Below are 15,865 nucleotides of genomic sequence, written 5' to 3'. Positions count from 1 at the left end.
CACAGCTCCAGCCTGCCCACAGCCCCATCTTGCATAGGGAGTTTTGGTGAGTTGTTGCATGGGGGGCCAGGAGGTGAGTGCTGACCCAGACAATGACAGCTCAGCAAAACTCCCTATGTAGCTCATGGGCTGAAGTAATTTCCCACCCCCGGTACAGAAGATCTGTGCATAACTTGAAAATGCAAGTAGCAATGCATGCACATGAAAAAGGTTTCACTATTTCTCTCATGAAAACTTCTCTTAACACCCAAAACTCGACTTTTGGATTACTCAGAGAAAACGTTTATGCAACTCTGCAAGTTTTCCCATGATCAAAAGCACAACACTTAAAAGTCAGAATTTTAAAGTCAGCCTATAATAAAACAACAGCATTTATTTTACCAAGAAATCAAAAGGAATTTGGATGCATTTTATCTTCAGCTTTAATTCTAGAGAAGCCAAGTTTAACATAAAAATAATATACCCAAACTGGTAAAATTCTGCAGTGAAAAGCTTCCACACCTAAACTCTCAATACATGGTAGAAACCTGCCATAAAAGGAAAATTAACAGGAAGAACACAATCCTGCTCCCACTGAAGCTGGGAAACAAGAATGGTGAGCAGAAACAAGAAACCATAAAAGTTTCTCTGCCTTTATTCTTCAGTTCGTCATACCAGTGGCCTCATGCACAAATCCTGCCCTAGAGAAAAACAGATTGCTACTGTTTTCAAGTAGTCTCATAACATGACAGTGCTTAACAACAAACTGATTTTCAGGTTGTATGCATATGTCCCTCAACATAATGTATATAACTGTTCTGAAGTGTCTACATATTAATATTGTACATTTCAGAAATAGATACAAGTCCAAAATAAGTTAAATGAAATTTCACAATACATATTAATATCTAATGATTTTTCCTGATCTGACTATAACAACTTACCCATAAAACTAAAGTATTCATCAGTCGGTCAATGCTTGTTCTTTTAAATTTAGTTCTACCACTGTTCTGCATTAATTTAGTGTCAGGGCCTATAAAAAACAAAATGGTAACTGATCATTATTTAATTATTACATAATATATTATTTACAAGAAGTATTCATATATATTGAAGCTATTATTTCCTAACACATCATAAAGTAAAATGTGAAAAACTGAGATATGTTCCAACTTGTAAGTGGTCTATAAATATTCCTGAGCTTTCATAACAGAGTTTGAAAATTCTTTAGTGATTGTCCAGTGGAAGTTATGGCTGGGCAACTGAAATCAACATCAAATTTAAATTCAGATTACTCCAGTGATCTTTCATCCCAGTTTCAGGTATTATCTGAAAACTATCTACAAATGTAGGAGCCAGGAGTTCTGTGGACCAGTCTTGCCTCTACCACAAACTTCCTATGAGATGCTGGAGTAAGACATTTCACCTAACAGTGCTTCTGTAAAACAGGCACAGTACATAGCTACCTCAGCATAGCTTTCTGGGGCTTATTTAGCTGGTATCTATAATGCACTTCCTGATGCTCAATTAGAAGGTGGCACAGAAAAGTTAATTTTTGTATCTTTAACTGCAATTAGTTTTCGCAGTCCTGTAGCACTGGCCAACAGAAAAGTAAGCACTCAACTTTTCTGATTACGTGTGATTGCTCAAGCCTACCAACCCTCTTCTGGACTTGTATGGAATACGGCCAAGTTGTATGCCCATGGAGAACATTGAGCACGTTAAGTAATGTATGCTAAAATCCACACAAATGATGAATGCTGTCAACAAGGCAAATGAGTTTGATGATATATGATAGGAAACCATACAATTCATGGATGCTCCTTAGGGCAAAGCCTTTTCTAAATAAAAAAAATGTAACAAAGTATCTGGTCAAGGACATGTTTGTAAGGAGAACAAAAAAGAAATCAAACATAATCAATGTATTGGCTAAATTCTTGCCACATATATATATATTTTGACACACCTGCAAGTTTCCCACGAATGTTCCAAGCACACTTTTGCAGCTAACCCATAAATAAAATTATTCAGGAGATGTGATGCCTTTTCTGAGGTAGGATTTTTGGATTTTAAATGTGCATTGCTCTTAATTCATACTTACAGCGTAGGCAATATATCTTTCATTCAGATCACCTGGCTATAGCTTTGCATGTCTTAATTTGATTATATTGCAGTTACCTCAATCTCAAAACAAGCTAGCATTTGTTTAGCATGTTAAAAGAACAAAAACATTTTTTAATGTTTCAGACACATAGTATAACTTTCTAGTCAATTATTCATCTATATACAAGATGGAAATAAAAATTCTATGCAACTGAAAGCAGAAAAAGTTAGATATATTCATAGTTTATATTCAACCTGAGGTTTCATCTATTATTCCTATTATTAAATGTTTATGTTACCACACAGAGATCCAAGTCAAGAACAGTTATCCACAGTATTCAGTAAATCAAAGTCTAAGCACTAAAGAACTTATAATTTGAAGAGAAACAAAGGTTGAATAAGGAAAAAATCAGAATCATACAACTGTTATACCTTTATGAACATGCATATTTAGTATGCATACACACACAGACTCCCACACCTCTGTGCACATACAGTATATCTGGTATTTCGTTTGACGCAAATATATGTCAACACAAATAAACATCACCCTTCCCTTGTTGCCCCCAGTAATCCAGCCACCATCTGTTAAGATGACACAAAAGCCCACGCTCACTTTAGTCAGTACGCAATTTTATAGCTGAATCTAGACATAACCTTATTTGGTAAGTAATTTTGCAGCTGAAAACCAGTATGTTGAATCACTGTCATGATACTGTGTAAACTGTTCATAAACCATTCACAGTATCAGGATTTTCTTATTCTCACTTTATTTGCATTGCTGGGATATATATAAGTCTAATATATTTGTGAGTGACCACTGTAATTTTGCAAACTTCTTACTATTTTTTCCAGGCCATGTAAAGTTGTGTTATTTTTTTCATCAGACATTATGGTAAATATTGGCCTAAAAATCTACTTGCTTAAATTCATGACAATTGTGCAAGCTTAACTCTTATATTCAGAGATTTAAATCTCTGATACCCCTTAACATTTGAGATTTGAACACAGATACATTAAGATGGATTGTGCGTCTGTTAATTTATCTGTTGCTAACTCCTGATTAAATGGACAAGACGGCAGATATTTCAGTGTACCAACAACTGGGATTTCTAGTTCATAGGAAAATTCAATAATTTAAAACAAAACCAATTTTTGCAAAATTTTCTGTGAACAAGAAATATTTTTAAAAAAATATTCAGAAATACTGAAGCTTTTGTTTCTGAAATAAAACATACTCTCTGGGACTGACTACTTTCAGCTGACCACAAGGAGCTACTAACCCCCCCTAGTCTGCAGTTCCAAGGACTCACTATTACATGAACTCCCAGAAGCCAGCTGTTCAAGGGCTCCCAAACTTTCCACCCCAGACTTAGTCCTCAGATTCTACAGTAGTACAGAAAGACAACAGGCATGGGAGTCTGAAAACTCTAGGGTCCTAGCCCCAGACAGTATAGTTGGCATGCCTGCCCCCAAACTGTTGGTTCCTTGACTACTAGGTTGCCCAGCACAGAGCTGGAAGCCAAGCATTCAGGAAGAAGCCTAGGAATCCAAAGGCTCCCAAATCCTGATAAGGAGTCCTGGAAGTACTCAAAGCCTCAGGTCCGTAGGCAGCAGAAGAGGGGGGCTACCGGGGCTCAGCCCTCCCAAATGCAGGGCAGCAGGTACAGCTGCAGGACAGCTCAGATGCAGGCTGCTGCTGCAGCAGGGGGGAGGGATGTACATACTCAGATACCCTGCGTGGTCAGAATTGCACCCCTGGCGTGTGGCTGCCCAGCATGACAGGTAAGTTTCAATCTACTTTCTTTGTGACTGGGCTTGCGAGGGGGCAGATCAAAATCCCCACAGTGCAGGAGGGAGTGGGACAGGGGCAGGGGTGAATCATTCACCCCTGTCCCACTCCCTCCTGCACTGTGGGGATTGTCCCATGACATGGCCCAGACAAGGCCTCATTCACCCTGAGTGGGGCCCGGTTCAGGCAGGGTCCTAGGACAACTGGAGCCTGCTGGCTCATTCAGGGGCAGGGGGGCGGCCACCGTGTGCACTGTGGGGAAGCATGTGCCCCCTGATCTTTGCGCGGGGTTGAGGACAGGCTGCCACTGAGGGCTGGCCTCTGCTCCTCGCCTCTGCACCTCGCTGTTGCTGCTTTGAAAGCAGTGCAATGCCAGCAGCAGGATGCATATGGCGTGGGGGTCTCAATCCCCAGGCCCAGCCCTACTCCCTCCCTCGCCGCCATGGTGGAGGGGTAAATTGAGGCCATGTGCCTGCCGCCACTGGGCTGCACTGCACCCCATGCACAGGACACACATGGCACCACATGTCTTGGGGCAGCAGGGCTCTAAGCCCAGTACATAACAGCAGCCACCTCCACCCCACACACAGATTGGAGGGGCACGTTCCCTCTGGGCCTCCACTTGTCTCACCACCTGGCCCAGCCAGGGCCCCACTCACCCCAGTCTCTGCTCCTGCCTGTGCCCTGCTCCCTCCCTCATCACTGGGGCCTCAATCTATGCCCTCTCCCAGCCCTTTCCTCTCCCCCTGCCCCTTCCCTCACAGACTTACCTGCTGGGGGGTGGGGGTGGCACAAACACACTCAGCCCCACCAAATAATTGTTTCTCCCTCCAACTATGCTCATGTCTAACAACTATTTTCAGATGTCCCAGGTTCCCTCATACTGTAGTGTAACTGGGGAGTGAGAGCATGGCACCAGCCCAAGGCACTGACTATGAAGGAACACTAGTTCCTTCAATCCCACCCCCACACACACATCTCTAGGAGTCTCTACCACAGCAGGCGCAGCCCTACTATAGGAGCCATGAAGCACAACCCTGCACCCAGGAGTTTGGACTGAGAGTTTAGACTCAAACACCCTCCCACGTCTTCCAGGATTCTTAGGTTCCTGGCTTCTGAAAACCCCTGACTTGCTCCTGGAAGTTCTAGGTCCCTGGCCCCAGGGAAGTCCATATGATTGGGCTTCCCTTGCATTCCACCATACAACCAGAAAGGAAAATGTGCCTGCCTACAATTTGCTGCAAGTATCACTGAGGTCAAGATGTTCTTGTGAAACTCCTCAGGTCCAAATTTTACTGGAAAATTTCTGGCTAGTTTTAGTCAGGATGTCTGCATTCCATTCCTGCCATCACTAGTGACTCACTATGACACTTCAGAGAGGTCAGCTTATTCCTCTGTGCCTCACATTTAGGCCTACCTGTAAATGGCAGATAACATCTACATTCAAAACATTTTGAGACCATTGTACCAAAAGCACTATCTGATGCTGTTGCACACTTGTCCCGTGATGGGGGTTTAGTCTTCTATGTCCCTTAAATTGAAATGCTGGGTTTTTAATTTAAACCCACCATTTCAATTTAGAGGTTTTATTTTACCTTTATGTTACAGTGAGGGAGCCTGCCTATGGCTGAGGGGTGAGCTACCGGCAGGCCAAGTGGCTCCTCAGCTGCAGGGGGGGCCCTGGTCCTTTCCTCCATGGTGGAAGCACTCCCCCCCTCTTCCCCCCTGGGAAAGAGCTGGATCAGGCCTGGTGCTGCTTCTCAGCTGGGGCAGCACCTGGCCTGCTAACAGCCAGCCCAGGCAATCCCAGGGGCACCACCACTGCAGAAGGAAGGACCTGGGCCCCCTGCAGCTCAGAAGCCACTTGGCCTGCCAGCAGCTCACCCTCCCCACCCCTCAGGCAGGCTCTGGCAAAAAAAAAAAGGATCGGGCCTCTTGCTGCTTCTGGCAGAAGCGGCAATGGGCCCAGATCTTTTTTCTGCAGAGCCTACCTGCCTCTCCTGGAGCTGGGGGATGAGCTGACTAATAGCTGCAACATCAGGTGTAGTTTAGTTTACAATGATGCAAGCTCATCTAAAACCCTCAAAACTGGTGCACATGACAACATTAAACCACACAAAGTGACATTTTCGTCACGTTTACATCATGACATCATCAAGTGTACAAGTGCCCATAGTCACTAAGACACTAAGCGCACTGGGATGTGTGATTATCACAACCTGAAATTATTGTCAATGAACAGAAATTTTGTCTTACCTGCAAAAATAACCATTCCAAAGCACCAGTCTGTGTTTCTCAACACACATCCTCGCAGAAGCATCTGTTCATTATTAAGGGAGTACTTATTATCTTTCCAAAGAAGAACTCCTATGAATTTATCTAGCTTGTTGTTAGGAGTTTCACAAACAACTTCCCCTGTAAAAAGATAAATTAAATTATCATCACTCATTTAACACATTATTCACCAATATAAAATTTTACACTAAAAAGGAGTTTCTGGGATACCTTCTTCTACTCTAGTCAAAAGACTGGAGAGACTTTTTACATAAGACTGATCAGAGCTTTACCACACTTTACAACCTAGGAGGGCACCCTTTGTATCCCATTCACTACTAGTTTTATTGTTTGTATTGTACTGTGCCTACAGGCCCCAGCAGATACCAGGGTACCATTGCTGTAGGCATCATACTAAAACACACAGTGAGAAACTGTTACTTTCCCAAAGAATTTAACAATCTAAATGGGGTGGAGGGAAGAGAAGGGACAAGCACATAAATTATAAGTAATTTGTCAGCAGTCACATGGCAGGTGAGTGATAAAACAGGAAACATATTTAAACTCTCTCAAGTCTCAGCCCGGTGCCTTATCTACAAGCTCAAACTGCTTCTCACTAATGAAACAGCTAGCAATACCAGAAGTGAAACAGGACAGCTCTGTATCCTATGCAGTGGTGGTGGCTATTTTTGCATCCCTCCTTCCCCACCCCAGTTATGCTGCTGAGCAATACTGATGTTAATTTGGCCTATTAATACAAAGTAGCTTTTTGTACTGTCCTATGGGAGTCTGTCTACAACCATATACTTCCTGCCATCAGGGCCTTCAAAGTCTGCAACAAACACATGGCAAACTAAGTCTCTGGCTGATACTATTATTCTTCTTCATCCATTTGGTCAAGACCACTGACTAGTAATACCGAGGAGCATGATATTCCTCTCAGCCACAGATAAAAGCCTGAAGTTAAACTCCACAGACTATGAAACAAACCAAGAAAAAGAAAACTGATCACTGAGATCCATATCTTTGCCTTTTAAACAGAACAGATTCTAAATCGTGGAGGTAGTGACCTTCATGCTTTAGGCACTAGACCTTTTGGTTTGCTGGCCAAGAATTCTTATCCTCCAGAGCAGTGGTTCACAACATTTTTTATACTAGGACCCATTTGTAAACATCAATGGCCAGTCCCCACCCAGTGCCTCTCACTCCTGACCTACTGCCCTGAGCTCCCCCGGTGTGTGGGGCACGAGGCAGCCCCTTGCAGGCTGGAACTCTGACAGACTGCAAGGGAAAAGCCATGGTTTCCAAGTTTTTGTCCATTTTTAAAGTTTGTTCATGACCCTTTCATATATTCTCACATCCCACCTTTGAATCATGACCCACAGGTTGAGAAACACTCCTCTAGAAAAACTTTGTTACCAAGAGAACCCTAATGAAACAGCTTTATCGTAGCTTTACTATTACTCTTTGAATATAAAAAACTACTCCCCAGGAATAACTACATTGCATTAAGAGTGGAAAGATGTCCCTGAACTCTGAAAAATTTCCTACCAGAATTCCCCTTAAGATCTTCCCATAAGTAGAATGTAGCCTTTAAAACAAAATTAAATCAAAAAAATACCTCGGCCTGAAAATTGGGTCTCCAGATAAGTGCAGTACATGTTTAACCAGGATACAGCTTGTGTTTATTTAGAGTGTATAGGAATGCCAATGATTCTTTTCAGCAGTCATAGGTTTTTTTCCCTCTTCTTTCTACTTTTGTTTAATTTGTTCCATGGTCCTGATTAGAAAATGCTCAAATTTGGAAAAAGCAGTAAACATACAGTACTGTGCTGCAGATGGTGAGATATTCTAAAAGGATTCCATTAATGGCATCTTGCACATCATGTGATGTAAAGCAAAAACAAGCTCTTGTTGCAGCCAACTGGGATCAGTACTGCTGGAGAAAAAACAGAAATGGCAGCCTACAGCTTGGAGGAAAAGAAAACAGTGTGATGGAAGAGGCCACCCACATATACAGAGGTGATATATGTACAAATTAAGTGCCCTGGTTTTGGTCACTTTTCCCAAATTTACAAGGCATCTGTCCTTAATTCACAGGCCCTGAGGGTTGAGAGTTTGAGCCCTGCATAAAATGTAAAAACTGAATTGTACAGGACAATGCAAGACTGCTAAACTCTGTGCAACTTAACATATTGTGCAGTGACTTACTTACTATTATGAAACCTCATGCATATTTGGTTTCACCAAGCTAACTAGATGTGTAATATTTAGCTATAGTAAAAGAGGAGTTCTTTCATTTGCAGACTTTCATAAGAAATGTTTCCTGTATTTTAAGATCACTCACCACGCTGTATTAACTTCACCCAACCATTAATTTTCCTTTCTGACAAATTTTGTTTTCAACTTGAAAAACACCACTTTCAGCATGACCTCTTAAAAACAATGGCTTTGTTCTACAGTTATGTCTGAGTTTACTCATATTCCTATACTCTAGGATTTAGAAGTTGAATGTTAAAAAATTTGCTCCAAGCTAAACTTGGCATAAATTGTATAGTGCCTGCCTAAGAAGGACCTGTTTTAAAACCCCTAATTTGAGATACCATTTTAGGGTAAAATCTTTTAGCAGGTTGTTGCCTATTTGTCTCTCAGAATGGATACCCCAAAGATCACATTTTCCCCTTTCTTCCACTCTTAAATGCAAAGTTGAACAAAGTATGTTCTCTTCTCCCTAATTCCAGGTGGCACATGCAATGATAATATATGATGAGATATGCTGTTTTCACACTTTTTCCAGCCAAACCAAACTGAAAAATTAATATAGATCTTCTTACAAATCTGTTTTTGCAAGATCTGCAACACAATGTTTAGACAAAGAGTCTTAGTTTCAGTTTCTTAAATTTCAGAAAATCACCATGAACTTCAGAGCTCTTACATGAATAAAGCTTTTGAAGTGTATTCATTATTTAGTCTACCTAGTATAACTCTTTATACCATGCTTTCCACAGTGGTATCTGAATACACAACCAAAGCTTGTAAATTATCTTGATAGCTTAACAAGTCTAGACAAAATCTGCTTGGCTGATCTATTTCTCAGTCTACCAAGATCTATCTATTAACTTGTCATAATGCTGCCCTGAAACACATGAATTGGTTCAGGGGATAAAATAACTCTAAAGATCTTTAAAGTTGACAGAGATCACAGAACTGCTCTTGTAAAGGCATGGGCCCTAATTTTCCTAACAATATTAATTTTGCTTGTGAATTTGCTTATGATGAAAGAGAAGTTTTTTTCATAAAAGTAACCAAATCCCATTTGAACATATGAAAAGAGCTGTAATATATTATTGGGAATGTATTTTTAATATCAGTTATACCTGAGAAAAATGTTTTAAAAAAAATTAGAACCTCACACACTTTTAACTTCTTGAATACCGAGTAGTTCAGTACAATTAACAGGACAGTATTTGTTAGTGATTAGAACAAGAGACCAAAAGTTCAGATTCCTGAGTTTTATCTTCCTCTCTTTCCACAGATTTTCTCTGTCAGCCAACTAGCCTCATCACACGTTACATTTAGCACATGCTAACTACTTAAAACACTAGCATCCAAGTGTTCAAGCAGTAAAACATACTAAATGCCATGTAGTGTAGCAAAGTTAGGACTTTTCTGGGGAGGAGTACATTCAGATTGTATTATTGAGCTAACATCCAGCTGCTCCATGATCAGGAAATTCCAGTGCCATGCTGAGACGGGGACATAATGATCAGTGGTTTGTTGGTCCCAGTTTTCCTATGGCACCAGAATCTTGAACTGGCTCTGATGCAGTGGGGTAGCTAGTACTGTACAGACAAACAGTTGAGGGTTTTTTGTCAATCCCAGTCTCCCTAACACAATGGAGCCAATTCATGACTGACTGTCAGTCCCACCCCCTTACTGTACCAAAGCCAGCAGATGAAATTCAGTGCAGTTACCCATTGGCGACATGTACAAGACACATGCAGGTACAGTTGTACCTCCTGCGATTGGCCGCCACCACTGCCAGCAGTGCCTGTGGGTGGTCACTGCTCACCAGCACCTGCCCCACACCACCGACATCTGCAGGCAGTCGCCGATCACTGCTGCTCACCGCTGACATTGCCAGCAGCGTCTGCGGGTGGTTGCCGACCTCTGGTCAATGCTCACTACCCCCTCCCCTCCCCTGCTGCCAACACTGCTGTGGCCGCCTATGAGAGCTCCCCTCTCAGCGCTGCCACACATCCACCGCCACTTGTGGGTGGTCACTGTGCCCCACCCAGCCTCTGGGGGCATGCATTGTTCATGCAGTTATCCATGTAAAGTGATGCACGTGGGCAAAAATAACCCAAGTTTACCTACACTATGATGGGTGCTACATTAGTTGTTACCACACAGAGAAAACATCTGGGAGTCATTGTAGACAGTTGACTAAAAACATCAGCTCAGTGCTCAGCAGCATCAAAAAGGCAAACAAAATGTTAGGGATTGTTAAGAAGGGAATTATGAACAAAACAAAGTTTTATTATGCCCCTTTATAAATCCATGGTACATCCACACCTTAAATACTGTACCCAGTTTTGGTCCCCACACCTCAAAAAAAAATACAGAAGAACTAGAGAAGGTAGAGAGAAGGGTAACAAGGATGATTAATGGTATGGAGGGGCTTCCATGAGGAGGGACTACAGAGGCTGGGCCTATTCAGTTTAGAAAAGAGGCACTTAAGGGGGTACATGATAAGATTTTACAAAATTCGAAACAGCGAATGGAAAGTAGATAGGGATTTACTATTTACTGTCTCTCACCATACAAGAAGTAGGGGTGACAAAATGAAACTAGGAGGTGGTAAGTTTAAAACTAACAAAAGAAAGTTCTTTTTTCACACATCATGTAATTAAAGTATGGAACTCATTACCACAAGATGTTACATAAGCAGACAGATTCAAAAAGAGATTGGACAAATTGTTGGAGGAAAGGTGCATCAGTAACTATTGAGCATGGGATTTAAGGATACAGCCTCTGATTCAAAACTTCTTAGACCTCAAATGCTGGAGGCTACATGTGGGAGAGGAACAGTGGAAAAACCCTGGTTATACTCTGTTCGTTCTCCCTTTCAGCATCCACACTCTGCTACAGTGTGACAGAATTCAAGGCAAGATGGACCTATGGACTGCCCCAGTAAATGGCAGTTCTTATATTCAAGATACCAGTGGTGGGGGGAAAGGCTGGGACTGACTACAAGCCCAGCTGAGCCCAAGGCTGGAGCTGCCACCACCACAATAACTGCTGCCTGACTAGGGCTGGAGTCATCATGTGCTCTGTTCTCCAGGCCAGAGCAGAGCTAGAGCCAGAGCCACAACTCAGGATAAGCAGTGGTAGGGGGCCAAGTGGAAGGGGGAGGGGGGACAAATGGCAAAGGAGTGAAGGCATGGGGGGCGGGCAGGCACCAGGGAGCACAGCCACTGGAGGGGAGACAAGTGGTACTGGGGGCAAGGTGTGGGGGGGCAGGCATCAGGGAGGACAAAGCATGGGGGGGCAGGTGGCACAAGGGGCAGGCAGCAGGGGAGACAAGGTATGGAGGGGCAGGCTATGGAGGTCAAGATACTCAACTCCCCTGCTGCCTACCACTCCACTGCTGCTTTCCCCACTGCAGCACTGTGGGGGATGAATTTAAGATGACCCTCCAATAATTATACACTATATATGGAAAATTATAACAAGTGTATACATTTAGTTTCACTTTAATTCAAAGTTACGTTGTATTCAAGTAAATATAGTAAATAAAATACGTCCTAAGTATAACATGTGACAAGGCCCTTTGATTGCATTTCTCCTGTTGTAAAATGTTTCAAATTAAGATATGGGTAAATATACTTCCAGTTTTTCTTGTATGCTTTTAGGAACATAATTACTAAAAAATGCATAGCTATTGTGCTAAACATAGATGTTTTATTTTTCAGCTAGAATGACATGCTGTCAGAATGACTACAAGGTATGGGATGTTTCCTGTAAAGGACCTCTAAACCTTGCACTGATACAGAATTTAGTACTAACTGTCATACAAAATATGTAAACTTGTCATAAGTTGCATAAAACAGATCACAACACTAGATAAAAATCAGGAAGATTGAAAAGACACATTAAATGTGAAAAGGCTTAAACACTGTAGTTTCTTTAAGAAATTAGACTGAAGTATATGCTGATGATGTATATTTTTAGATTCTCCTTACTTGGAAAAACTCTTTTATATCCATAAAATTCTAATAAAAAACTAAAGAAATTGACACTGGTTCAATATAAATATTTATTTCAGTGTTAGGACCATTTACATGAGTTTACCAATTGTATAAATTATTTAGACAAAACAATTCCCCTTTTTTTCGGCTCAGTAGTATTTTGTAGACCAAAGAATGAGATTGATCCAAAATACTAAACTCACATTTTCATTGTTACTGAAAGCTATACCATTAAAACGAAGAGCCTTTCTACTTCCTAACACAGGCTTTATATTTAGTAAATCTTAAAAATGAAGCCTTAACACAGACCTGGGGACTAATAGAAATAATAAAAAATGATTCCCATGAAACTTTTGTTATTGAAATCATGCATGAGTTTAGCAATACATTCCATGTAAAGTCTAAACAAAGCCTTAAGAAATTCTGCTCAATACACCAAGAAAGGATATCATATTTTCCTGAAATTCATCCCAGATTATGTCAAACAATTTTGACTAAAACATAAAAATAAGAATAATAAAGTTTGATTCAAACAGTAAGAGTCCCGACACACTGATATTAAAGAAACTTTAAAATGTACTATATTTGCTACTATGGAAATTATGCTCACGTAGAAGTTTGTCCACCAACTGAATCACTATATTGCAGCAGTTCACGTGAGTCTTTCCATCAATGTCACTGTGTTTCAGGTCAGTCCCTTAGATCCATCAAGGCTAAGTACAGAGTTAAAAAGCCCAAGGCTGAATCGATTCAATCTGCAGGTTTCTATGTACCGCCTAGATTGAACCAATGACAAAGCGAACTGACGTTCACTTTTCAAACCTGAAAGGCAGCCAGACCCCTGCAGTGGCCCACACCAAGAGGCACGGGATGCTAGAGCAAGCCTCCCAGCCTGCCAGCCACTACTTAGAGCCAGGAGATGGGTAATGCCCCCTCCTCAGCTGGCAAGCAGGCTAAGGAAGGAGTTGGGGGGGAGAAACAGCCACCCTTTCCCTCCCCCTCTCCCTATTCCAGACCCCCCGCCAGGCTGTGTCCAATGGTGGGAGGGAGCATGGAGCCCACAGTGCAGTGTTTACTCCCCCCACCTCAGCTGGGAGCCAGGATGATCACCCAGCCACACCCTTCTCCAGCCAGTGGGTCAGCTGGGGAGGGAGTGCTGGGGAAATGCCCACCCCCACACCAGATCCTCAGCCAGGCTGTGCCCAGCATACAGGGAAGCCCACAATGGGGACTTTACTCCCCCTACCCCAGCTGGGAGATGGGCCAATTCCTCCATCAGAGGAGGTGGAAGGGTCGGATGAATCCGCTGGGCTCCAGGCTGCTGGGGATCTTACAGCTGGGGTAGGGGCAGCCCTGCTTTGCTGGAGCAGAGAGCACAGCCCAGGGCTGCATGGCATCCTGGGATGCTGGAGGACTCTGAGTTAAGTTGAATCGGGAGGGGATCTGGGACAGAAGTTATATAAACCAATTAAGTCTGATACTACATCCATCTAGGTTTATTTTAAACCAGTTTCAGCCATTTTGAAAGTGGTTTAAGCGCACTGAATTTCTGTTCTGTTACAGGTTTAAACCAGTTCCTGATCACTTAAAACTGGTTTATATGGAAGAATGACAAACAGGACACCAACCTAGAATCCTATTCTGGAGTTGCCTGGAAGACGATCATCTGTTACCCCTCAGGTAGAACTGCTCCCTTCATCAATGTTAACCATGTGAAGGAACACCTTGAGAGGCTGGACATCTTCAAGTCAGCCGGCCCAGACAGCTTACACCTCGGGTTACTTAAGGAGGGGGCAGACATCATAGCTCTGCCACTGGTACGCATCTTAGAGAACTCGTGGTGCTCAGGTGAACTGCCCAAAGATGGGAAGAAGGCCAATGTGGTGCCTATCTTCAAGAAAGGGAGGAAAGTAGATCCGGGGAACTACAGGCCCATCAGTTTGACCTCTATCCCAGGGAAGATCTTGGAAAATATCATCAAAGAGACCATTCTTGACAAACTGGCTGAAGGCAACATCCTGAGGGATAGCCAGCACAGGTTTGTTGCGGGTAGGTCTTGCCTGACCAATCTCATCTCCTTCTATGACCAGGACAAGGGAGAAGAGATTGACGTCATATATCTGGATTTTAAAAAAGCTTTCGATCTGGTATCCCATGATCATCTCATAGAAAAACTGGCAAACTGTAGCCTTGGCTACATCCCAGTCCACTGGCTGGGGAACTGGCTCCGAGGTCAGACCCAGAGAGTGGTAGTTGATGGAAGTCAATCATTGTGGTGCACTGTGACCAGTGGGGTCCCCCAAGGCTGTCCTTGAGCCTATTCTTTTCAATATCTTCATTAATAATATGGACATTGGTATCAGAAGTGGACTGGCCAAGTTCACTGATGACACCAAACTTTGGGGTAAAGCGTCCACACCCGAGGACAGGATGGTGATCCAGGCTGATCTTGACAGGCTTGGAAAATGGACAGACAAAACCTGATGGCCTTCAACACCAAAAAATGCAAGGTATTCCACCTTGGGAAGAAAAACCCACAGCATGCTTATAGGCTCAGCAGTGCTACGCTTGCTAGCACCATGGCCAAAAGGGGCTTGGGGGTCATGATTGACCACAAGATGTATATGAGCCACCAAAGTGATGTTGCAGCCAGCAAAGTGAGCAAAACTCTGGCTTAAACCCATAGCTGCTTCTCTAGCAAATCCCAGGATGTCATCCTCCCGCTATACTCAGCCTTGGTGAGGCCGCAGCTGGAGTACTGCATCCAGTTCTGGCCTCCACAGTTTAAAAAGGATGTGGAGAAGCTTGAGAGAGTCCAGAGGAGATCCACGCACATGATCAGAGGGCAGGAAAACAGGCCTTATGATGAGAGGCTGAGAGCTATGGGACTCTTCACCCTGGAAAAGTGCAGGCTCAGGGGGGACGTGGCGGCTGCGTATGCCTATACAAGGGGTGTACATCAGGATCTAGGGAAACACCTGTTCACCAGAGTGCCCCATGGGATGACAGGTCAAATGGTCACAAACCCCTCCGAGACCATTTCAGGCTGGACATAAGGAAAAACTTTTTCACTGTCTGAGCCCCCAAGGTGGTGCAAGCACCTACTCTGGACTCCTTTAAAGAGTCAATTGGATGTTTATCTTGCTGGGATCCTGTAACCCCAGCTGACTTCCTGCCCCTGGGGCAGGGGGCTGAACTCAATGATCTTCCAAAGTCCCTTCCAGCCCTAATGTCTATGAAATCTATGAAATCTCTGGCCCCAACACATGCAGCACCAGGGTTACTCCTCCCCTGAAACCACGAAACAGGTAAGCACTTCTCACAGCACCAGCAGAGTCATAGTTTCTAGGGTCGGAAGGGACCTGAGCAGATCATCTAGTCCGACCCCCTGCCATGGCAGGAAGAGCACTGGGGTCAAATGACCCCAGTAAGGTGGTCATCCAACCTCCTCTTAAAAACCCCCAGG

The 15,865-nt window shown here is 43.2% G+C and overlaps 1 protein-coding gene across 1 annotated transcript in view; it reads right to left on the bottom strand.

Annotated features, from left to right (window-relative positions):
* ATP8B4 (ATPase phospholipid transporting 8B4 (putative)) overlaps window positions 1-15,865 on the bottom strand; it is a 247,388-nt gene that overhangs the window by 84,654 nt on the left and 146,869 nt on the right. The window contains 2 exon segments of the mRNA XM_019504155.1: window positions 924-1,012; window positions 6,131-6,289. Of these exon segments, the coding sequence (XP_019359700.1) occupies window positions 924-1,012; window positions 6,131-6,289 (248 nt within the window).

The sequence above is a fragment of the Gavialis gangeticus genome, unplaced genomic scaffold (assembly GCF_001723915.1).
Source record: "Gavialis gangeticus isolate Ggan-Ray unplaced genomic scaffold, GavGan_comp1, whole genome shotgun sequence".
NCBI classification, from domain to species: Eukaryota; Metazoa; Chordata; order Crocodylia; family Gavialidae; genus Gavialis; species Gavialis gangeticus.
The sequence above is the reverse complement of the archived record's forward strand: the minus strand, read 5'-3'. Positions and strand labels throughout refer to the sequence as shown.